This window comes from Hemiscyllium ocellatum, chromosome 2, assembly GCF_020745735.1.
Source record: "Hemiscyllium ocellatum isolate sHemOce1 chromosome 2, sHemOce1.pat.X.cur, whole genome shotgun sequence".
Classification (NCBI taxonomy): domain Eukaryota; kingdom Metazoa; phylum Chordata; class Chondrichthyes; order Orectolobiformes; family Hemiscylliidae; genus Hemiscyllium; species Hemiscyllium ocellatum.
In genome coordinates, this window is record NC_083402.1 from 120,412,097 (window position 1) to 120,438,159 (window position 26,063).

Sequence of the window (26,063 nt, forward strand, 5' to 3'; positions counted from 1 at the left end):
ATAACTGTCCAACATAAATACAATGAAAAAATCCAATAGAAACTTCAGAAGAAATTTCTTTATCCAGACTTATGGGGTTTGTTTTTGACCAGCATTGGCACAATGGCCTGAAAGGTTTTTTTTTTGCACTTTAAATTTCTATGACTCTAGAGTGATGGGAATGTGAAACTCACTTCACAAGGAACAGATATGTTGCAGTTGCACTATAACATAATGAGCTGAACAGACTCCTTCTATGTTACAATTCTGTACTTCTGAGTAGGTGACACAAAAACATGGATGCAGTTAAGGGGAAGCTTCATATGTGTACAATGGAGAAAGGAATATAGGCTAAAAGCTAAAGAAAGATGACATTGGTACAGTGAGAAATGTAGATGCTAGCAGATAAATTGGTGTGAATAGCCTGAAGTATGAATTATGACAATGCTGTCACTTTAAGAAGGTTATTTTGTCCTAAGTTTTTTTTGAAGAGAGTTCATTAAAGGCAGAGGTGCTGAAGAGTCTAATTTAATAGTGGAAGGGGAGTGGCCAGTTGTAGAATCATAGAGATGTACAGCAAGGAAACAGAACCTTCAGTGTCTTCCATGCCGACCAGGTATACTAACCTAATCTAGTCCCAATTGCCAGTACTTGGCCCATATCCTTCTAAACCCTTCCTAATCATATACCCATCTGGATGCCTTTTAAATGTTGTAATAGTACCAGCCTCCATCACTTCCTTTGGCAGCTCTTCCATTCATGCACCACACTCTGCATGAAAAAGTTGCCCCTTAGGTCCCTTTTAAATTTTTCCCCTCACACCCTAAACTTATGACCTCTAGCTCTGGACTCCCCCACCCCAGGGAAAAGACTTTGTCTATTTATCCTATACATGTCTCTCATAATTTTATAAAAATCTATAAGGTCACCCCTCAGCTTCCGACGATCCAGAGAAAACAGCCCAAGCCTACAGGTAGCTCAAATCCTCCAACCCTGGCAACATCCTTGTAAATCTTTTCTGAACCCTTCCACGTTTCACAACACCATTCCTATAGCTGGGAGAGCAGAATTGCACACAGTATTCCAGTGTCCTGTATAGATGCAACATGACCTCCCAACTCCTGTATTCAATACTCTGACCAATAAAGGAAAGCATACCAAACACCTTCTTCACAATCCTATCCACCTGTGACTCCAGTTTCAAAAAACTATGAACCAGCACTTTGAGGTCTCTTTGTTCAGCAACACTCCCTAGTACCTTACCATTAAATGTATAAGTCCTGCTCAGATTTGCCTTTCCAAAATGCAGCACCTCGCATTTATCTAAATTAAACTCCATCTGCCAATTCTCAGCCCATTGGCCCTTCGGGCTTTTTCTCTAAGATTGCCTTCAAAGTTTGGACTGCTCTTTCTGCCAAACTATTAGATGATAGATGGTGTGGAGTTGTCCTTATATGACAAATACCATTTGACTTTAAGAAATACTCAAACTCCCCACTGGTAAATGATGGCCTGTTTTCTGTGACCAGTACCTCTGGGAGTCCATGTACTGCACAAGATGTGCACAGTTTTTGTATCATTGTCCCCTTTTGACAAACTCAGGGCATGTCCAGCTGTTTTGAGTGGGCATCCACAATGATTAAGAACATTGAGCCCCTGAAAGGACCTGCATAGTCAAGGTGTAACCGAGTCCAGGGTTTACTCGGCCATTTCCATGAATGTGGGGAAGCTGCTGGTGGTAATGTTTGTCCTTATTGGCATTCTGGGTACTGCCCCACCAACACTGCTATGTCTGCATCCAATCCTGCCTACCAAACATAACTTCTCACCAACATCCTCTTGGAATACTCTGGCAGAGTTCAGCCAATATCTGGCAGTGACCTTTGCTCAGGACAATCACTCTTGCACCCCATAATAAAAATGGCGTCCTCTACTGTGATCTGGTTTCTCTGGGTCCAACAGGGTTTCAATTCTGGTTGTGATGGTCTTTTGGGTTTCCCCCATCACCTCCAGCTGTTTCAGTTTTGCCAGGAATGGATCTTTCTACTTCCTGTGTAAACTTACTAACTATATCTCTTATGCTCAAATCCAAATCACTTATATAAATGATGAAAAGTAGTGGACCCAGCACCGATCCTTGTGGCACTCCACTGTTCACAGGCCTCCAGTCTGAAAAGCCACCCTCCACCACCATCCTCTGTCTTCTATATTTGAGCCAGTTCTGTATCCAAATGGCTAGTTCTCCCTGTATTCCATGAGATCTAACCTTGCTATCTAATCAGTCTCCCATGGCGAATCTTGACGAAAGCCTTACTGGAGTCCATATAGATCACGTCCACTGCTCTGCCCTCATCAATCCTTTTCATTACTTCTTCAAAAAACTCAATCAAGTTTGTGAGACATGATTTCCCACGCACAAAGCCATGTTGACTATCCCTAATCAGTCCTTGCCTTTCCAAATACATGTACATCCTGTCCCTCAGGATTCCCTCCAACAACCTGCCCACCACCGATTTCAGGCTCACTGGTATATAGTTCCCTGGCTTGTCCTTAAACAGTGGCACCACATTAGCCAACCTCCAGTCTTCCAGCACCTCACCTGTGACTATCGATGATACAAATATCGCAACAAGGGGCCCAGCAATCACTTCCCTAGCTTCCCACAGAGTTCTAGGGTACACTTGATCAGGTTCTGAGAATTTATCCACTTTTATGCATTTCAAGACATCCAGCACTTCATCCTCTGTAATATGGTCATTTTTCAAGATTCACCATCTATCTCCCTACATTCAATACCTTCCATGTCCTTTTCCACAGTAAACACTGATGTAAAATACTCATTTAGTATCTCCCCCATCTTCTGCGGTTCCAGACAAAGGCAGCCTTGCTGATCTTTGAGGAGCCCCATTTCTCCCTACTTGCCCTTTGTCCTTAATATATGTGTAAAAACCCTTTTTATTCTCTTTAACTCTATTTGCCAAAGATCTCTCATGTCCCAGCTTTGCCTTCCTGATTTCCCTCTTAAGTATATTCCTACTGCCTTTATACAATTCTAAGGATTCATTTGATCTATCTTGTCTATACCTGACATATGCTTCCTTCTTTTTCTTAACAAAACCCTCAATTTTCTTTAGTCATCCAGCATTCCCTATACCTACCAGCCTTACCTTTCACCCTAACAGGAATATATTGTCTTTGGACTCTTGTTATGTCATTTCTGAAGACAAAGGTGGTTGTAAAGGATCATGGCTAGCAGTGTTCTTAAATGGTGAATGTGGAATATTAGAGGGATCCATTCACCAGTTAAAAGAAAAAAAGGTGTTATTGAGCCTTAAAAAGGAGAGGGTGGATGTTGCCCTGTTGCAGGAGACTCACCCTAATGGCAAGGAACTTTTGAAGTTATAGCAATGCAGGTTTGACCAGGTGTTTTCTCGTCCTATAATACTAAGAGCAAGGAGCTGGCCAGACCAGTCTGGAAGAATCTTTGATTTAAGTTAATAGATTGTGTTAAATGTGAATATAGTTAGTTTGTTATCCATAAGGCACCTAAAACATGGTGAAGTATATGGTATTTTGAATGTCTATTGTCCTCCGGCCCAACCCCTCAAATGTTTGACTGATGCACTATCTAAAGTGATGGCCTTTGCATTGCAGCATATTATTGGGGTGGGGGAGACTTTAATTGCCTTATGGATCCTGTGCTGGATAGAAAACCCAAAGCCCCCCCCCCCCCCCCAAAAGCTTTCTCCACCCAATCTAAAGAGTTGGGTGATCTATGTTTGGAACTGGGGTTGGTAGATCTCTCCACTCTACAGGCAGGAACGTTATGTGCTTTTCCAATCCTCATAAATGCCATACAAGGATTGATTTTTTTTCCTAACACCCACTGTTCTTTTAGATTTGGTGGTATCATGTTCAATTGGGAATATTACCATGTATGATCGAGATTAGTGGTTGAGATTAGGGGCAATCCAATAAGTTCATGGTACTGGCAAGTGGATCCCTTCATCCTCAAGGACAGCAAGTTCTTTGAGTACTTTTTTCAGGAATTTGAAGCATTTTTGGCCACCAAACTGAGTACAGCTAGTAATCCGTCCATTCTTTGAGAGACTGCTAAGGCCTATGCTAAAGGGATAGTTATCGCATTCTCAGCCAGTCAGAAGCGATGGAAGGCAGAGCAGCACCGTCTGCTCAAGGCATGATTAAAGGCAGCTGAGACAGCATATTACAGTAGACCATCAGTGACTAAGCTGCAGTGGATCACAGCCCTTTGATCCACCTTAAACCCCATGCTTACACATACAGCCAGGAAGAAGCCTTTGTGAAGCAAAGGTTGTCTGAGCGTGTTGATAGGTTGAGTAAGTATTTAGCATATTTGGTTAGGAAGAATAATACCTCCCAATCTATTGTTTCTATTAGGGAAGGGAATGAGGCTTGTACTTGTAATGCTAAAAAAGATCAACGTGGCGTTTTGGAGGTTTTGTATTGAACTGTATCAGTCTGAATGTTGTGAGGATAGGCAGGAACTAGGACCTTCTGGGAGTGTTTGCTGAGCAGGCATCTCTCCTTAATGTTCCATTAACAGTACAAGAAATACAGGAGGCAGTGAGGCAACTTCAAAATGAAAAATCACCTGGCCCTGATGGTTTTTTCAGTGAGTTCTGTCAAGAATTTGTAAACATACCGTCAGGACAATGCTGGACATGTATAACTATTCATAAAATCATGATTGCCTCCTGCCATCCTTGAGATAGGCTATATCTTTTTTATACCCTAGAGTGGTTTGGCCTGGGTGAAGTGTTTACTAGGTGGGTAAGCGTCCTTTACAGTGATCCTATAGCGGCAATTCTCACCAATGGTATAAGGTACAATTTTAACATTGGCAGGGGCTGTCCCCTTTCAGCTTTGCTTTTCACACTGGTGGTTGAGCCGCTGGCAGAGGATATTTGTGGGACTCTAATATAGCTGCCCCAAAGGTTGTACATAAGATTACACTATATGCAAATTATGTTCTTATTTTTCTTTCGAATCCAGCAGTTTTGGTGCCCTGTTTGATACGGTGTATTAATTCATTTGGTTCTTTCTCAGGTTACAAGATCAATGTTTCAAAGTCAGATGCCATGCCTATTGGGGAGGGGGGGTGGGGGTGGGGGGGGGGGGGGAGGTGGAGGGGGGGTGGGGGTGGAGGGGAGGGGGTGGAGGCAGGGCGGGGTCTTAGGGAATACCTGATGTGGAAGGTGAGTTCCCCTTTAAGTGGGCACAGGCAGGTTTTCTTTACTTGCGCCTCCCTGTTACCCCTAACTTTGGTAAGTTATTCAAGGCTAATTTTGTTCATTTGCTTGACAAGATTAAACAAAACCTTCAAAGATGGGAGGCCCTTCCAATATCATGGTTGAGTTGAGTCGTTCTTATCAAAATCAATGTTCTTCCTAGCAAATTGTACCCTTTGCTGATGCTCCCTTTGCTCTTTCCCAGGCAAACATTTCGGAAATTGAATGAGAGGTTTAGTTCTTTTATTTGACCGATAAGTGGCCCCTTATTAAGCTTGCGAAACTGCAGTTGTCCCAGGGACCTGGGGGGAGTGGACGTCCCTGACATTAGAAGATATCAACTGTGCTCCCTCCCATCTTTTGTAAGTGACTGGACCTGTGGGGACTTGGTGTCGACATGATTGGACATTGAGGCCTCCCAGACAAAGTGTCCTCTTATTAACCTGTTGTTTTTAGACAAAATGAGGACAGTTGTGGAACATTGCCGTAATCCAAAACATGGTGAAAGCATGGAGGGCAATGAGGCAGATGGAAGATAATATGTCTAAAACATCTTTTCTACCTTCTTCAGTTGGCATGCTGATTTTCTGGCCAGGGACAATGGATCCCGGGTTTAAATTTTGGGCAGATAGGAAGGTCTCTTGTTTGAGTGATCTGTTTGAGGGTGAAACATTAATGTCGTTTGATCAAATGACTCGGAAATATGGATTGTTGAGTAGGGACCTCTTCCATTTCTTTCAGATTAGAGATTTTATTCGAAAGGAGACCACACTCTTGACTGAGTGTTATAGATCTGATATGGAGAAGAGGGTGCTTCAGGCTAAGGGCACTCTTTCAGTGAGTCCTCACTATCGTTTGTTGGGGGGAGGTTACTTGGGTGACATCAAGCATCTATGTGAGGTCTAGGAGAGAGAGTTAGGAGTTGAGATCACTTTGGAAACATGGGAGGACATTTGTGAGAATGTGAGAATGATTTCGATATGTAATAGGACCATGCTATGCAGCTACAAATTCTTCATAGAACTCATCTAGCCTCCAGATCATCTTGCAAAGTTTAAGCAGGGAGCATCTTCAATGTTCCCCAAATGTAAAATAAATATGGGTACCCCCACTCTTTGCCTGTGGTCCTGCCACAGGCTCCGTGCAGATTGGATCACTGTGGCAGGAGTAATAGAGAGGGTCCTGGGGACCGAAGTCAAGGTGGACCTGGTCTCTTTGCTGGTAGGTTTGCCGAATTTATCTCACTTAGATGTCCATGGGAAAAAGCTTTTTAACATTCTCACTTTTTGTGTGAGTAAGAACATTCTGATGTGTTGGGTGTCTGAAAACCTCCCAAGTCTGTCGAGGTGGTGTATGTTAATTATGGAACACATTCGTTTAGACTTTCTTACAAATATAGACAACTTCTACAAGATGCAGCCCTTTTGGAATTATTTGGAAGCAGATCTGTCCGCCATTTTGATTCGGGCTTTTATCTAGCCATGATGGTTGGGTCTGTTAAACCTAATGCCATGAGAGGAAAAATTTCGAACAAACGTGGGTTTAACAATTGATGCTCTGCCAGCCTTGCTCCCTCTGTCTCAGGGTTTGTGTTTATGAGCAGACATACACTTGTGTGTAAGGGACCTGCAGCATTGATGTAGCATGTTCCTGCCTCTGCTTCACTTCAACGGGATTGACAGAGCGAGCACTTGCTATGTCCACTTCCTGTTCAGGAGAAAGCAGCAGCACACTGCGCAACACCACCCCCCTCCCCTTTTGATACTCACCCCACCCCCCCAAAGACTGCTGCTGTCTTTGGGGGATGAGTCTCAAAATTGCACACACACACACACAACTTTTTGACAAGTTCCCACTCTGCCCTGTACAGGTCAATGTTGGAGAGATTATCTGGGAAAGAAGGGTTTAGGGTACATCCCTGTATAGAACTCCAGGGAAAGTGTGACAAGAAACAGAGAGGGTGGGAGGTCAGTCAGTCATTTGGAGAAGGTGCATGGACTTCCATTGATGTCCGGGTCTGGTCTCAGCAGCATTTCACTAAGCTGAATTAACTTTTAATCATCATAAACAAAAGTCGCGATCAGTGTTGGTAACACCTTTTTAATGTAATGTTTCCATTGGGACCTTGATATCTTTTTTGGATAATCCGAAATTCGGATAACTGATATTTGGATAATTGAGATTCCTCTGTAGTCCTATTTGCCAGAATTTAGCTCATATATCTCTAAACCCTTCCTATTCATATACCCATCCAGAAGCCTTTTAAATGTTGTCATTATACCAGCTTCCACCACTTCTTCAGGCATTCCATACACACACCACACGCCACGTGAAAAAGTGCCCCTTTGGTTCCTTTTAAATCTTTCCCCTTCCACCTTAAACCCTATGCCCTTTAATTTTGGACTTCCCCATACTGGGGAAGTTACCTTGTCTACTTATCTGATCCAAGCCCCTCATGATTTTATAAACCTCTATAAGGTTACCCCTCAGTCTCCGATGCTCCAGCTCCAGCCTATTCAACCTCTCCCAATAGCTCAAACTCTCCTACCCTGGCAACATTCTTGTAAATCAATTCTGAACCCTTTCAACTTTCACAACATCCTTCCTATAGCAGGGAGACCAGAATTACACACAATATTCCAAAAGTGGCCTAACCGATGTCCTGTACAGCTGCAACATAACCTCCCAACTCCTATACCTAATGCGCTGACTAATAAAGACAAGCATACCAAATGCCTTCTTCACTACCCAATCTACTTATGACTCCACTTCCAAGGAACTATGAACCTGCATTCCACGGTCTCTTTTGTTCAGTAACACTCCCCAGGACCTTACCATTAAGATCTGCCCTGATTTGTCTTTCCAAAATGCAGCACCTCACATTTATCTAAATTAAACTCGATCTGCCACTCCTCAGCCCATTCGCCTATCTGATTAAAATCCCATTACATTCTGAGATAACCTTCTTTGCTCTCCACTATACCTCTAATTTTGGTGTCATCTGCAAACTTACTAACCATATTTCCATTGTTCACATTCAAATCATTTATATAAATGACAAAACGCAGTGAACACAGCAGTGACCCTTGTGACACACCACTGGTCACAGGTCTCCAGTCTGAAAAGCAGCCCTCCACCACCATCATCTACCTTCGAGCCAGGTCTGTCTCCAAATGGCTAGTTTATTTGTATTTGCAGACACATTTTATTTTATTCCAAAAGCACAATCTGCAGGCAGTCAGTCTATGTGACATTTTATAAATTCCTACTTTTGCAAACAGAACTGGTCTGCCTCAAGGTTGGGGATGCAGACTCCAACCTCAAACCTTGAATGCATTGTCTGAGATGAGATGTCACTTATTTTTTTTATAAAACCTTAAGTTATCTCAGGAATGTAATTTGAAAGAAGTTCTTGGATTTACATATTAATGAATTGAAACCTGCAACTCATTCTAAATGGTTAAGACTTAACAGCAATCTAGGTTTGTTCAATACATCGCATCAGGTGTATGACACTTTGATCTTTACTATAGGTTCTGTGTACTATGATCTTGTTCCACTAGCTACCTGATGAAGGAGCAATGTTTTGAAAGCTAGTGCTTCCAAATAAACCTATTGGACTTTAACCTGCTGTTGTGTGATTTTTAACTGCAAAGATGACATCCACATCGTCGGCTCACAAGAGTAGCTAACGCCAGGATCGCATTGCATGTCGGGGAGCGAGGCAGTGGGAACCCAAAGCAGTGCATGTCGGGGGTGAGGCCGTGGGAACCCAAAGCAGTGCATGTCGGGGGTGAGGCCGTGGGAACCCAAAGCAGTGCATGTCGGGGGTGAGGCCGTGGAAATCTAACGCGGTGCATGTCGGGGAGTGAGGCAGTGGAAATCTAACGCGGTGCATGTCGGGGAGTGAGGCAGTGGGGACCGAACGCGGTGCATTTCGGGAAGTAGGACACTAGCAGTGTCCTGCAGCGGCTGATTGTTGTGGGAGAAAAGTTCCAGTAGCTTTTTTTAAAGCAAAATTATATAGTGGAACCACACAGGAAACCTAAGTGACGCGATTGTTTTTAAGTGTATCCCAGTGTGGGAGTTAGTTGGCTGCGGATTTATTTTGTACAGGTTTGCTGAGCTGAGCCTTTGGGCCCACTGATTGCAGAGTCTTGTCAGTCCTGCTGCAGGCAGGTAGGACTAGGTTTAATAACCGCTTCGATATAGTAATAACCCTCCGAGGGAAATTGCGTAAACTCATGAAAAAGAAACAAGTACAGTAGCAGAGTAGGACTAGTGATTTCAGAGAGCCGGCACAGGAATGACTGGTATGCCTCCTGGGATCATTGTAGTCTGCTCTTCTACATATTGTGATTTAAGCCGCTTCACTTTAAACGTACTTAGTGGCTTTGCAACAATTACCCATTGCTCAAAGCCGATTTCTTTTGTCCTCTAAGAGGATTGTTTGAGTCTTCGCTCTAGAAGACTTGAGAGAACACTGCCCAACGTCAATACTGCGGAAATGTCATGCTATCAGAGATGTTGTCTTTCTGATGAGGTTTAATTTGAGACCTCATTCTCCCTCTCAATAGGGTAATTTGTTCACTGTGACATTGGAGTACTGTAAATTGGACCTTGATATGAACAAATCAGCTGTTCTGTTTCCTATATTAGAATTGTGGCTACACATCCTAAAGTAGTTTAATAGGTGTAAGTTGCTTTTGTATTATCAAAGGTGCTATAAAATGCAAATTTTTATGACTTTCGATTTCACTGATCAGAAAATTACAAATAACATTTATATCATGCCAACGTTACTGCTTTACCTTATGTTAGCACTTCATTTAGATTAGGCCTTGAACTTAGAAGTCCTGGTTGGTTAAATTGTAGCCAGATTTTTTTTAAAGAAAACTGTTATGTTTGTTAGATGTTGGTGTTGTGGATTTGCATAGAATAAATGACACCTTAAGTTTTAAATTGCTTTAGATTTTAATAATCGAATACTAGATGGGCAGGTGGGCTCAGAAGTGGCAGATGGAGTTTAATTCAGATAAATGCGAGGTGCTGCATTTTGGAAAAGCAAATCTTAGCACGACTTATACACTTAATGGTAAGGTCCTAGGGAGTGTTGCTGAAGAAAGAGACCTTGGAGTGCAGGTTCATAGCTGCTTGAAAGTAGAGTCACAAGTAGGTAGGATAGTGAAGAAGGCATTTGGTATGCTTTCCTTTATTGGTCAGAGTATTGAGTACAGGAGTTGGGAGGTCATGTTGCGGCAGTACAGGACATTGGCAAGGCCACTGTTGGAGTATTGCGTGCAATTCTGGTCTCTTTCCTATCGGAAAGATGTTGTGAAACTTGAAAGGGTTCAGAAAAGATTTATAAGGATGTTGCCAGGGTTGGAGGATTTGAGTTATAGGGACAGGCTGAACAGGCTAGGGCTGTTTACCCTGGAGTGTTGGAGGCTGAGGGGTGACCTTATAGAGGTTTACAAAATTATGAGGGGGATGGATAGGGTAAATAGGCAAAGTCTTTTTCCTGGGGTCGGGGAGTCCAGAACTAAAGAGCATAGGTTTAGGGTGAGAGGGGAAAGATATAAAAGAGACCAATGTGGCAGCTTTTTCACATAGAGGGTGGTACTTGTGTGGAATGAGTTCCCAGAGGAAATGGTGGAGGCTGGTACAATTGCAACATTTAATAGGCATTTGGATGGGTATATAAATGGGAAGTGTTTGGAGGGATATGGGCCGGGTGCTGGCAGGTGGGACTAGATTGGGTTGGGATATCTGGTCAGCATGAACGGGTTGGACCGAAGGGTCTGTTTCCATGCTGTACATCTCTATGACATTATAACAACAACTTACATTTTTATTGAGTTTTTAACATTGTAATGATTATGAAACAAGACTTAACACTGATCCTTGTAAGGGTGTAATAGGACAAATGACCAACAACTCTGTTGAACAGACATACTTTAGGGAACATCTTTAAGAAGGAGAGAGAAGTGGAGAGGTTTATGGGGAGAGTTCACAAATTTGGTCTTTGGTGCTGAATGCAGATTGCATTGGTAGAGCATTAGCAGGCTGTAATAAACAGGAGATCTAATTTGGCATACAGAAATCTTGGATCGTTGAAGGATGAAGAGGGATATCTCTGAGTGTAATTAATTTTCTGTCCTGCAGCATAATGCGAGTTTGTTGGTTGGTGAGTAAAGATGGGAGGCACCAACCAATACGACTTGCGCATGCAGTCTGTGTTATGATTGGAAGAAGCCCTGAAACCAAAATAACAGATAAAAAGTGTTCACGGCATCAAGGTGAGTGGTACGTTTATATGAAATATCCTACAGTTTCAAAACAACAATTGCTTTGAGATCACAGTAGGTTAGAGATATTTACAAGCTGAAATGGCAAAATTGAGGGAGAACATGGTTCCTTTGGTGTGGAGAGAATGTCCTTGGGAGACTTGGGTTGATTACAGGGGATCTGTCGACTGGAGCAGGGTCTAATTTGTCCTTGTGAATTGATCATAAAACATTAAGCAGAATATTCCATATTATATATTTTGTGTTGTATATAATCTATGGAATAATCAATCTTGATATGAAAGTCAGCTGACTGGCTATAACCGTGTATACTACATTGGATCGAATTTGAGAATATATTTTTGCTCAGGATAAGGATCAAAAAGGTTGAGCAAATGGGATATACAGTATACTTGGCATTCGGGTGAGTGAGTTGATCTTATTGAAACATCAGCTCTTAAGGGGACTTGATGGGGTAGATGCTGAGAGGATACTTTCTCTAATGAGGCAATATAGAGCCAGATAGGTTCAATTTAAGATGGAGTTGACATGGAGTTTCCTTCCTCTGGTGAGGTGTGGTGGCTGTGTCATTGAATATATTTCAGGCTGAATCATAGATTTTTGATTGACAAAGCAGTCAAGGAATGAGGAGGACGTGGGTCAGATCGGAAAGTGGAGTTGAGGCTGCATCAGATAGTTGTGATCTTTTGGCTAATGGAAAAATTTCAAGAGGCGGCAAGCCCCTGGTCCTATTTATAGTCATAGAGATGTACAACACAGAAACAGACCCTTCGGTCCAAGCCATCCATGCTGACCAGATATCCCAATCTAATCTAGTCCCACCTGTCAGCACCTGGCCCATATCCCTCCAAAACCTTCCTATTCGTATACCCATCTGAATGCCTTTTAAATGTTGCAATTGTACTAGCCTCCACCACTTCCTCTGGCAGCTCATTCCATACCCATTCCACCCTCTGCGTGAAAAAGGTGTCCCTTAGATGTCTTTTATATCTTTCCCCTCTCACCCTAAACCTATGCCCTGTAGTTCTTGACTCCCCGACCCCAGGGAAAATACTTTCTCAATTTATTCTGTCCCTGCCCCTCATGATTTTATAAACCTCTATAAGGTCACCCCTCAGCCTCCGACGCTCCAGAGAAAACAGCCCCAGCCTGTTCAGCCTGTCCCTAAAGTTCAAATCCTCCAACCCTGGCAACATCCTTGTAAACCTTTTCTGAACCCTTTCAAGTTTCACAATATCTTTCTGATAGGAAGGAGACCAGAATTGCACGCAACTATGACTCTATGACTCTAACATTCTAACAGTATCCTAACCAATGTCCTGTACAGCCGCAACATGACCTCCCAACTTCTGTACTCAATACTCTGACCAACGAAGGAAAGCATACCAAACACCTTCTTCACTATCCTATCTACCTGTGACTCCACTTTCAAGGAGCTATGAAAAATATAATCCATTGAGTCTTACTAATTACAAAGAGTTGGCATGTATTGATAGGCTGAATGGCCTCACCTTTCTTATTCATTCTATTAATGGTATTCTTGTCCTGAGTTATATTGAGAGGAAGGGATATATTAAAAAATTAAAATGGAATTTGGGAGGATGAGGAAAATTAATATTACTGTTTTTGTATTGTTGTTTTCCAGTACAGCTGAAAGCAGATTACAATAAGGGATATGTTCTTGTAAAACAGGTATGCTTTGCTTTTTTTACTATTGTTATGTATTGAACAGATCTGCTCAAATGTATAAGTGGATTTGATCAGGAGAAACTACTTCCATTGTCAGGACTATTGGTAATCAGAGGATACAAAGCTAAATAATTACCACAGAATTGACAAAATAATCTGGGATGGGATGATTATTTATTTCTAAAGCGATGATTAATGACCTGAAATTCTGCTTGAATGAGTGGAGGTAACAGATTCAAAAGTAACTTTCAAAAGGGGATTGGATAAATATTTGAAAGAGAGAAAGCTAGGGTTATTGAGATGACTATTTGAAAGAAATAACACTGAAACAATGAGTTCCGTGGGCCGTGAGCTTATATTATACCATAAGACATAGGAGCAGAAATTAGGTCATTCAGCCTATAGAGTATACGCCACCATTCAATCATGGCCGATAAGTTTCTCAACCCCATTTCCCACTTTCTCCCTGTAAGTCTCGATCCCCTTGACAAGCAAGAACCTATCTATCTCCAGAAGTATGGTATTGCAGTACATTACAGTGCGTAAATCTGTCTTTAGCGTAAAACACTAATTAAAGGTTTAAACAAACCTTGAACTAATTAAAGAGTGTGGTTGTCGTTAAGCTTGCTTGTTGTTTAGGATGCATGTTCCATGAGGAATAATTACACTATTCTGAATACTGATTAATTTCCTATTAGTTGATTGATTAAAATAATTCCCTGAATGGATTAAATGGTGGATCTATATGTAAGACTAGATCTTTTAATCTTTACTGAAGTATTTTGGCTCTGTTCTGTTATGTCTGTTATATGCTTTCATTTAAAAATCTTTGCTGAGCCATTTCTAAAGCTTAGAATTAATATACTCCTCCCAAAAGAGTTGGACAAATAATTTGAGACAAGATTCTGTGAAAGTCATTGGTATGAAATCTAAACAGTAAGTATTGAAAGTACTCAGCAGGTTTAGGAAAATAACTTTGTTTTGTTTCCCTCCCCCAATCAAACAACCCTAAAGTTGGGCATAAATCCAAGCAATGTCAATTCTGAAGACTTGAGAAGAGATCAAGAGGTGAAGTTAAAGCCAGGACAGGATCTATACGTTGTCAATCGGCTCTACCCATACTCCATAAGGTTTGAAGAAGGGACCTCGGACAGGGACACGTTGTCACCAAAGAGAACACGTGAAGAGATTTGTCCAAACAGTAGCTCCAATATGTCAAATAAACATCTGAAGACTGAGGACTCCAATCCAAGACAGTACCACACATTTAACTCGAAGTCTGAAGAGAAGAAAGAGAAGACAAAAGATGGGCATTTGGCAGAAAATAGCAGCAACTCGGTGACTCTGGTAAACTCCTCTGATGCCTCGGGAAGAAAAGTAATTCATTAATTATTCTGCCCACTTTATGTAACACCTCTGTTTATACCACACTGCCTGGTCTCTTCTCTTAAATAACCCTTGACCATCGTTTCTGTTAAAGCCCAAACATTAACGAAACAGATGGAGTGAATGGTCGGCAGGATTTGGTCCTTGTCTTAAACATTAGCTGCTGCTCAATGAATACAGCAAGTCCCCAGGTTACAAACGAGTTCTGTTTTTAAGTCGGAATAGTTGTGTGCAGTTCACATCTAGTGTCAATTAGTCAAATGTTTGTCTTAGTATATCAAATATATTTTACCTAAAACATCTTAAATATTATAATACGTAATTCAGGCCAACGAACCGCTAAAATCTCGCAGTGTTTTGTGCGTCGCACAAAGTAGTCTGCCTGTTCGTTAGTAGGAACCATTGAATGTAACTCGATTTTTCAAAAATAATAGCCTTTACGGAGATCGGTTTGTAAGTACAGACGTTTGTAAGTTGGGCGTTTGTAGTCTGGGGAAAGCCTGTATCCAGCATCAAGTGGTTTATGATTTAACAATGATGATCAAAATCTTAGCTTGATAAAAACTTTAGTTCTGAAAAGGCAGAATGCAGTATTCTTCAGTTTATTTGCCGATGTCTGTATTGTAATTTTAATACGTTTAAAGTCTGGTGAAAAGTACCTTTACTTGACCAGAAAGAATGGGGTCTTCTATGTGTCCACTTCCATCCACGGCAAGTAACTTGTGTGAATTGGCAGTGAGCTATTATCCCATCTTTTTTACATAATGTGTACACTTTTAAAAGCTTTTTTTAAAAATTAAAATCCATTTTCTCATGATGTGGGTGTCAATAGCAAGTCCGTCCCTCATTCCCCCTGAACAGAGTGCCTTGCTCGATCATTTTATAAAATGGTTACGAGTCCACTTTGTTTCTGTGGATGGCAGATTTCCTCCAGATTGTCAGTGAGCCAAATGGATTTTAATGATAATTAGTCATGATTGTTGTGATCACCACTCACTTCTACCAGCTAGTTTTTCACTTAAAATTTTTTTACATTTTGATTTAACTTCCACCATGATGGGATATGAACCCATGCTCCCAAAATTTTAGTTTGGACCTCCTAGGTTATCAGTCCAGTAACATAAGGGGAAAGACAGATAGTGGTAAAGTTACAGTCTTTGGTCTGCGCACAAATATATATGATTAGGGATATACCATGATGAATGTTATGTTACTAGTAATCTGGTTTCCTGGACGTTGATCTAGACACAACTTCAAATCGGACCTCATCAGCTGGTAATTTACATTTACCATGGCTAATTTATGCTTACTCAAAGTGACATGCATTTGTATGAGGCAGCTCTGCAAACACAAGGAATGTGTTCAAGTCTTGTACCTCTTTTGAATTACCCAAGAGCTTAGGCAGTCTGTAGTTCCTCATTACTTTCTCTGTGGCAATGTTTGGCTGATCAGTTGACTTGCCAATCAATGTGCACCCTTTTCTCCTGTAGTAGAACCTGTCATGATGATTTAAAATTTAGCATTTTTATGTTTGTCCTGATGAGTGGAAGTTGAAAAGGTTCAGCACCATGCCTGTCTTTTCAGGAATATTTCATTTCAATTAATTAAATAATATGGAATAAAATAATCTTAAACTACCAGATTGTCATAAATACCTCTCAGTAGTGTCCTTCAGGAAGGCCTTGCCTATCTGAGTTATGTGTGAATCTTGATCCATAGCAATGTGATTGAATTTTAAATGACCCCCTGTTACAGTCAAAAAGATGGTTCACCAGCACTTTCTCCAAAGATATTAGGGGTGGATAGTAAATGCTGACCTTGCCAGTAACAAGAAAATCCATAGAGCATTAACAAAATAAAACATGTTTGTCATTATAACGATCTAGAGGTTGAGATATTTATTGTCCAAACATCAATATGTTGCATAAGTATGTTTCTGCTTTGTCCTTTTAGGATTTTAAAGGAATGTGGAGTCAGGGACTAAAGGTCTCCATGCAGGACCCCAAAATGCAGGTACTAAATATTTTTTTCTACAGTTATTTGTAATACATTTGTATAAATAAAATTTCAACTTTTATATTGAGTGAGACAGACACTCACTGTCACTTAATAAATATATGTCAGAAAGGAGTGAAAATGGATGATCATGGAGCTACATCATACCACAAACTGGCTCTTTGGTGTAAATGTTCCATGAGGCTGTTCACACTCATCTCACATTTTTTATTATAGAGTTACAGTACAACCTTGATTATCCAAATTCCAGATTATCCGAACAGGATCTCCAGATCCCATTAAAAATAGCATTAGGCAACTCAGCATTCAGTTATCGGTTAAATGGCATTATGGCGTGCGTTGCCGGATAACCGAGACATGTTCAGATAAACGGCACTCATAAATTACGGCTTGTTTACGATCAGATCGATCATCTGAACGATCATTTATCTGAACAAAATACTCGCCGCCCGTCTTGTTTGGATAATTGAAGTTCTACTGTATACAGCATGGAAACAGACTCTTCAGTCCAACGTATCCGCACCACCCAGATGCCCCAGTGTGACTTTCTCCCATTTGCCAGCATTTGGCCCATATCCCTCTAAACTCTTCTTATTCATATATTCATCCAGATGCCTTTTAAATGTTCTAATTGTACTTGCCTCCTCCACTTGCTGTGGCAGATCATTCAATGCAAGTTCCATCCTCTGTATGAAAAGGTTGTGAGGTAATCAAATAGAGGTCTTTAAGATTATGAATTGTGTTTGATAGGGTGGACACATACATTGTTTTTTTGTTGGGAGACTAAAACTAGGGTCACAAATCTAGGATAGTCACTAATTATTGGGAAAGGGATGAAGGAGAAGCTTGTTAACCCAGAAGTGTGATGAAATTATGGAATTTATTAACTATAATGGAACTGAGTTGATAAGCAGAGATGCAGTTAAGGGGAAGCAAGATAAACCCAAGCTAGACATACCCATGAGGGTGAAAGGAATAGTGAAATGTATGGATAGGATGAGACCAGTTATAGGAAGGATGTTGCTGGTTTTGGAAGGTTTGAGTTATAAAGAAAGGCTGGATAGGCTGGGACGTTTTTCACTGGAGCATTGGAGATTGAGACATGACCTTACAGAGGTTTATAAAATCATGAAAGGTATGCAAAGGGTTAATGGCAGGTGTCTTTTCCCTATGAAAGGGGCCATGTTTTTAAGTTGCGAGGCAAGAAATTTAAAAAAGACATAAACGGCAAATACTTTTTATAGAGGGTGGTTTGCATGTGGAATCAACTTCCTGAGGATGTGGTGGCTGTGGGGACATGTTACAACATTTAAAAAATGCTTAGATAAATACCTTCATAGGAAAGGTTTGGCAGGATATAGGCCAAGAGCAGGCAGGGGAGACTAGCTCAGTTTAAGATTCTGTTTGGCATGGACTGGTTGGACCAAAGGGTCTGTTTCCGTGCTGTATGACTGTATGAGAAGTGGGAGAAGGCTTGTTGATGGGCCAAATGGTCTGAGTTTGAACTGTAAAATTCTGTGTTTGTATCATACAGTCAGCAATTGAAAGATTACCAACATTAAAAACTGCAGCTCTGTGAGGCAAACAAAACCTGGAACATTGCTCATTTTTCCCTCTTCCCCCTCAAATTTGTGAGCTCATTACCCTAGGTTTTACTTTGACCATTTCCACTCTGTTCCTTCCTGCTGAACCATCTCTGTTACCTCTACATACCTGCTGTTGGGTTGCTAATTATTGGTACCTATGAAATGTTCCCAGAAAAGTTATGATGGGGCTGGGGGGAGGAGCGTTTTGTGATGGGAAGATAACATTATGTTTTATATTAATGCAACAGTGTTATGTGCTTTTACTGATCAGTGCCATTACTATTTTTCTCCCTCCAACAGGTGTATAAAGATGATAAAGTTGTTGTAATTAAGGACAAATATCCAAAGGCCCGATTTCACTGGCTGGTTTTGCCATGGGAATCTCTCTCTGATCTGAAGGTTGTGGGGAGGGATCACTTAACTCTACTTCAACACATGCACCAAGTTGGCCAAAAGCTGGTGCAAGAATGTCTGGATACCGACACACTGAAATTTCGGCTCGGTTACCATGCTATTCCCAGCATGAGGTGAGAGAAATTTGTTTTCACATTGATATCGCTGTCCAGTCCTTTGCTGGGAGTATCTAAAATCTGATCATGCTTCAAGGTCTTACAGCGACCAGTCATTAAAGTGAATACTTGGAGCGTCTTGAAAAGTATTCCTGTCCTATGTGCAATTATATTAAAGTAGGACATTGGTTAGACCACTTTTGGAATACTGTGTGCAATTCTGGTCTCCCTGCTATAGGGAGGATGTTGTGAAACTTGTTGCAGGAAAGATTTGGAGGATGTTGCCAGGTTGGAGTTTGAGCTATAGGGGGATACTGAATGGACTGGGGTTATTTCCCCTGGATCATTAGAGGCTGTGGGATGACCTTACAGGAGTTTATAAAATCATGAGAGACAAGGATAGGGTGAATAGCCAAGGTCATCTCAGGATAAGGGAGTCCAAAACTAGAGGGCATAGTTTTAAGGTGAGAGGGGAAAAATTTAAAAGGGACCGGGGGGCAACTTTTTCATGTAGATGGTGGTGCATGTATGTAATGAGCTGCTGGAGGAAGTGATGAAGGCTGGTACAATTACACCATTTAAAAGGCATCTGGATGGGTATATGAATAGGAAGGATTTAGAGGGATATGGGCCAAATGCTGGCAAATGGGACTCAATTTATTTAGGATATTTAGTTGGCATGGACGAGTTGGACCAAAGGATCTGTTTCCATGCTATACATCTCTATGATTCTGAATAGTTTTAAATTGGCCTGTAGATTGCATTAATGTAGACTCCCATTTACTGGTTGTCTTACTGCACCTCCAAAATCTTTGCTTTACTTATAATAAATTACTTTGAGTGGAATGCTTGTTGTTTCTCTCAATAAGGACCTCCAAATAGTAACCATCCACATGACCATTCCATTTGCTTTAATTGAAGGAACAATATTGATCAAAAGTACTGGGAAGCCCTTGGTTCTACATATCATACATCTGAAACTTTTAACATTTCCCTGAACTATATCAATAAGTAGGCTCTCTATTTTAATCTCGAAGGGAAATAAAAACACTTCCTGTACTACACAGCCGCAGTAAATGCTGAAATCCTTGTAAAGATTGAAATCAGTAATCTTCTGATTCATGTGATCACTGTCAATTGTATAGCAGGATATCAAAATTATGTTTATGGGTATTTAAGTACAAATCAGAATCAGTATAGCTGTGCATAAACATAATAAACTTATAAACTCTGTGTAAAAAAAAAAAGCATGTTTGTGGTCTTAATGAAATATAGTTGGATTGCTAAATGGCACTTCTCAGGGTTTATTGTGATATTAGTTTGCAGTTTTTATTGCTCCTGTTAACAGAAGAAATAGGAGCTGTTGTTGTTTAAAGATCTCCTCAATCTGCTGTGCCATTCATTAAGACCATGGCTGATGTTCTACTCCAGTTCCACCTTTAAACCCAATTCCCATGATGTTTGATACTGATCTTGGTCTTGAATATACTCAACAACTGAACATCCACCAGTTTCAGTAGGGAATTCCAAAGGTTCATGATCATCTGAGTGAAAAAAAATTCTGCTTGTCTCAGTCCTGAAGTGGCTTATCTCTTATCTGAGACTGTGAACTCCAGTTCAGTCAGGGAAACAAACTCTGAATAACCTTAAGAATTTTATACTCTTCATTGAACTGAACTCCATTTAGACAGGCCATCTGCTGTAAGATATCATAGTTATCGGTTGTCTTTGAAAGAAGAAGGATATCAAACAATTAATTACTTTTTCTTCCATGCTCTTTCACCTTCAGCCACATTCACCTTCATGTGATCAGCCAAGACTTTGATTCACCTTGCTTGAAAACCAAAAAACATTGGAATTCATTTACTACAGACTATTTTCTGGAATCAGAAGGTAAGCTGGCCATCCACTTGGTTTTCAAACATTTCTGCATTGAGTGGACTCCCAGTACATCAGATGTGACCCAATTGGTAGCACTCTTACCACTCAGTCAGAAAGTTTGGGTCTCAAGTCTTCAGAATGTGATTCAAGACTGATAACCACAGTGCAATACTGAGGGAGTATTGCATTCTTAGAGCCAATGTTTTTAAAGTCATGTCTGCCCCCTCAGGTGAATATAATACAATGTTTTCTCACACAGGGTCACAACACTGCTCCTGCACTTAATCCAAATCCCACAAATGAGGGGTCACCGCTATTATCAGGCAGCTAAATGGGATCACAATGATATGAAACTTTGAGAAGCACTGGTGTATAAAAAAAAATTCCTGCACTATTTTGAAAAGGTGCAAGAGAGTTGTTCTGGTTATTCCGGCCAATATTTATACCTTGATCAAAACCTAAACTAAAATCAGATTACCTGCTCATTTTAATATTTTTATTTGTAGAAATTTGATTTGCACTAATTGGTGCCCCATTTTTCTACAGTAAAATTGCAATAGGCTTAAAATATTTAATTTCTGTAACTTGGAGGTGCTGGTCATTTACATATGAACTGAAACCAACATGTTAATTCTAAAAGATGAGAGACTTGAACAATCCAGGTCTTTTTCAATATATAATTTCAGTTACATCACACTGTAAACTTTTGCTATAAATTCCATTCTACAATCTTATACTCCACAGCCACTTGATGAAGGAGCAGCACTCAGAAAGCTAGTGCTTCCAAATAAACCTGGGCACTAACCTGTTATTGTGTGATTTTTAACTAATTGTTATAAAGTGCTTTGCGATGCGTAGTTGTCGTGAAATGGTCTCTATTGCTACTTTTTCATGGGACCCTTGTTTATTCTGCTCAAGTTGGTGTCAGCTGCCCACATGAAACCTTACTACCTTAAATAATCATTCTGATCCTGAGAAACCCGAGGAATGATGAAATTCATGAGTGCTGCATTCATTAAAAATAGGTTAAAAATTGCAGGTATGTGACTTTTGCCCATAGATGTTGATTTTTGTTGTAACTTATATTTTGGCACAGGCAAATTCTTGATTTCAAGGATGCAGAGGATTTACTGAATGTACAGCAAAGGAAACATACTGATATTATTTTAATATAATCAACAAATATAGATATTTGAAAATTGACATTTTTGTAATTCTGAAATGATGTTCGGAAATATATAGCTTTTGTTATAAATTAGATGTAATTGGAAAATTGTTGAATGTTGGTTTTGCCACAGTTGCTTAATTGCTGTGCTGTTGTTTAGTCATCTTTGCTGTTGAATATAATTTTGAGAGTATTTTAGTCTCCATCATCCCAATATCAAGCTTTGCTATTTGTCCATATGTCAGACTCCTGTTAAAAATTCATTTGAAGAAAGGCACAAATAAATTCAAGAATCAACTTGTTTTGCTATGGAATCTAAGGAATTGGAGCCTTTTCCTTGAATACGTCCCATAATATTACCAAAGAAAGGGCAATTCTCATTATCCATTACATTCTTTACATTAATCAAATGAGAGTAGATCGTGTTAAACTTGTACACTTAGAGAGTCTGCTTTCCTAACAGTTCCAGATGAGACATTCGAAAAAGGATAGCACTTTCTATACAACTATTAAAAAGAATTTCATGATTATAGGATCATTTCAGAAATATTTTAGTTTTCTGAGACAGTATAACCATATGTCCACTGGCCCCATATCTGCACACTGTTCCCTCCAGTGAAACTTTGGACTCCTGGTTACTTGTAGTTGGTGACTGTTCAGATGTGCGCTGTGAGTTTTCACAGGAACAATATCATACATGGATTTTCCCTAAAATCTATAAACTTTCTTTCATCTTATTTTTGTTCACATCATGTTATGAAGATCTCCACTGAGTTCCTACATTTTACTTTGGTATTCCTGTTGAGATCCACAAGAAATTATTTTCGTATTCATTTATTATCTCACTATACTTTGACCAACAATCATTTGCATAGGTGAAAGATAAATGTGACAGTATACCACCGTGAGGAGCTTCAACATTCATTAACAAACACCCTTTGGGACCTGTTGTGAAGAAAATGACTGATCCAGTGTGGTAGAGTAAGATTAACATTAAGGTTTTCAAATTTTAGAATTTTTAAGTTTAATTTTTTTAAATTAATGGGTTGTAAATGATTTTACAAATATTTTAGAATTACATAGAATGTATAACACAAACTGGCCTTTGGTTCAACTGGTCAATGCTGATATTTGTCTCCAGATAAAACTTCTCCCACTTCATTTCACCCTATCAGCATATCCCCTTGTTCCATTCTCGCTCATGTTTAACTAGTTTTCCCTTCAACTCATTTGCACTTTTCAAATCAATTATTTCATGTGATAGTGCATTCCACATTCTCCCCACTCTTTGGGTACAGGAGGTACACTAAATTCTCTGTTGGGTTTATTAGAAACTGCACTGTACTTATGGCTTCTAATTTTTGTCTTCCCTGCAAGTGCAAACATCTTGATGCCCATCTTATCAACTTTATAATTTCAAAGCCCTCTATGAAGTCGTCTCTCTGGCTCCTCTTTTCTATCCCAACCTTTCTGCAGCCGTACCATTGTATTCCTTGCTCTGTTCTATTACCCTTGTGTACCTTGTATGGTATGGTCTGCCGATACAGCACGCAAAGCAAAATTTGCACTGTACCTAGGTACATGTGACAATAATAAATCAAGTCAAAAAACTGGTCATCTTCTTGCAGTTGTGGTATCGTTAGCAAAAGGAGAAGTTTTCCATCAAAATCCTGATTCCCACTTTGGAGATGGAAGTGAGTTACAAAACTCATCTTCCAGTTCCAACATGCTTCAGAATCTCCAGCTTCTGATCTATTACTGTAGCTACAGTATTTATATGGCTGGTCCAGTTCATTGTCTCGAAACCCTAGAATGTTGATAATGGAGAACTCCGTAATACAGTTGACTGCCATGGGGAGATGCTGTATTCTCTTTTGCTTGAGATAATCATTTTCTGGCACTTCTGTATCATTGATGTTATTTTCTACTCCTCAGCTTGAACATAAACCAGATCATGCTGTATGTGGTTTGAGATTCCTTCATTGTCTGAGGAATCACAACTAGAGTCATACAGCACAGAAAAACAGATCCTTTGAAACAACGTCCATTAATATAATCCCAAACTAAACTAGTCCCACCTGCCTGCTCCTGGCCCATATATCCTCAAACCTTTCCTAATTCATGTACCTGTCCAAATATCTTTTAAACATTGTAATTGTACCTGCATCCACCACTTTCTCAAAGTTCAATCCACAGGTGAACCATCGCCTGTGTAAAAAATTTGCCCCTCATGTCTTTTTTAAATCTCTTTCCTCTCACCTTAAAAATGTGCCTCCTGGTCTTGAAATCCCCCATCCTAGGGAAAAGACATTTACCATTAACTCTGTCTAAACTTCTCCATTATTTTATAAACTTCTATCAGGTCACCTCTCAACCTCCTATGCTCCAGTGAAAAAAGTCCCAGTCTAACCAGCCTTTTTTTTCCATAACTCGAACTTTCCTCACCTAATAACATCCTGGAAAATCTCTACTGAACCCTCTCCAGCTTAATAACATCCTTCCTATAACTGTATTGAACATTGTGTACTCATTAGCTAATATCTACATTTACGCCCCAGAAAACAACAAAGGTGAATTGCTCAGTTGGAGGGCGACCATGGACATGGTGGGCTGAATGACCTCTTCCTGCGCTTATAACCATTCGCTAATTCTATTCCATGTGATAATTCAGCTTAGGTCCCTACCCTGAGGGAACTATTTCAGTTAATTCCTCATTATCATTTATATTTGTTATGACTCCAGATAGTGGAGAGTTTTCCTCTGACTAGTGATATGGAAAGTAGTTATGGCTTATTTTACCAATGCGCTCTCTAAGCAAGAGGAGAGGACTTTCCTCCTTTGTTTGGGCTTTACTGTTTACTGAGTGAGGGTTTTTACTCGAATCAGCTAAATAATTGTTGCCATCTTGGTACTTTAAAAATCAAAAATGTGGACAAACAAGAAGCCAATAATAATAATAATAATAATGCAATGTTAATGCTTTTTGTTTTATAAATTCAACCAGATGTAATGAAGATGGTGGAACAGAATGGAAAAGTGACAGTCAAGGACGGAGTAGCTGAATTATTAAAACTCCCACTCATGTGCCATGTCTGCCAGCAGCAACAATCCACCATTCCACAGTTGAAACAGCACTTGAAAAAGCACTTGTCTTGAAACGTTCTGCAGTTCAGAATGCTTCTATGAGTCTCTCCATTGGCATTGACTCCAAAGATTTCCATTCATTGCTCAGCTCTACAGGTCGACAAGAACTATTAAATTTGAAATTGACCAATAAAGAGTGAAGAAGCATTCTATGAAGCACCTCAGTTTTGTACTTGTTTCATAACCCTGCTAAATGACAAAGATATGTGTCATCTGCTGGAACTATTTTAATGTTTCAGTGGAATGCTGATGGTGTTCAGTGGAAGACTGATAATTTTTTTTTAGATTAGACTTAGTGTGGAAACAGGCCCTTCGGCCCAACAAGTCCACACCGACCCGCCGAAGCGCAACCCACCCATACCCCTACATTTACCCCTTACCTAACACTACGGGCAATTTAGCATGGCCAATTCACCTGACCCTCACGTCTTTGGACTGTGGGAGGAAACCGGAGCACCCGGAGGAAACCCACGCAGACACGGGGAGAATGTGCAAACTCCACACAGTCGGTCGCCTGAGTTGGGAATTGAACCCGGTTCTCAGGCGCTGTGAGGCAGCAGTACTAACCACTGTGCCACCGTGCTGCCCACTTAACCTTTTCTTAACCTTTAGCTACAAACTGTGATGGATGCATCACCAAAATAGAAGATGTTCTTGCATTGTAGTCAGAGGTTGAAGTTTGACACTATAAATGGACTATAGTAACACAGATAAATGTAAGTTTTCTAAACGAGCACCATTTCCGAACCCAAGAATGGGAAAGGAATAATTCCCTGTACTGTCAGGAGAACATTCCCCTGAGAGGAATGAGTTCCCACCTTATGGTTCCAGTGAAGACTTCTGCATTCCAGTTATTACATTATACCAACTGAATCTGTTGAGTACAGTTGTCAAATTAATAAATTTAATTTGGATAAAGTCAAACTGGACTTCAGGTTTATTTATAGAGAAAGAAAACTGCATCTGAAACTGAAACAAACAAGTAGTTTATATTTTACTGAAAGTAGAAATATAGATTTGACTGAAGTAATTTCAAAGATACATTCAAATCTCTACTTTTTGAATATTTGAGGATTTGATTTATTTTAAAAAATCATTTATAATTAGTACATGGTGATTGATGTACAATT

The 26,063-nt window shown here is 40.1% G+C and overlaps 1 protein-coding gene across 2 annotated transcripts; it reads left to right on the forward strand.

The window, feature by feature from the left end:
- Positions 1–9,184: 9,184 nt before the first annotated feature.
- Positions 9,185–25,857, forward strand: aptx (aprataxin). 2 transcript variants are annotated; one of them, XM_060839475.1, is made up of 8 exons: positions 9,185–9,428; positions 11,415–11,548; positions 13,203–13,249; positions 14,261–14,623; positions 16,586–16,645; positions 18,535–18,761; positions 20,533–20,636; positions 24,794–25,857. In XM_060839475.1, the coding sequence occupies exons 2-8, from the start codon at positions 11,419–11,421 to the stop codon at positions 24,943–24,945; spliced, it is 1,083 nt and encodes a 360-aa protein (XP_060695458.1). In that variant the 5' UTR covers positions 9,185–9,428; positions 11,415–11,418; the 3' UTR covers positions 24,946–25,857. The 2 variants fall into 2 exon arrangements, with proteins under 2 accessions (XP_060695458.1, XP_060695466.1); XM_060839483.1 differs by lacking the exon at positions 14,261–14,623.
- Positions 25,858–26,063: the final 206 nt, after the last annotated feature.

Bases quoted from the DNA above. Each gene is read 5' to 3' on its own strand.
- aptx (XM_060839475.1), top strand. From the start codon at position 11,419: ATGCGAGTTTGTTGGTTGGTGAGTAAAGATGGGAGGCACCAACCAATA. The intron at 18,762-20,532 runs GTGAGAGAAATT...TTTCACCTTCAG, and splicing joins CATGCTATTCCCAGCATGAG to CCACATTCACCTTCATGTGA. The intron at 20,637-24,793 runs GTAAGCTGGCCA...AAATTCAACCAG, and splicing joins CTATTTTCTGGAATCAGAAG to ATGTAATGAAGATGGTGGAA.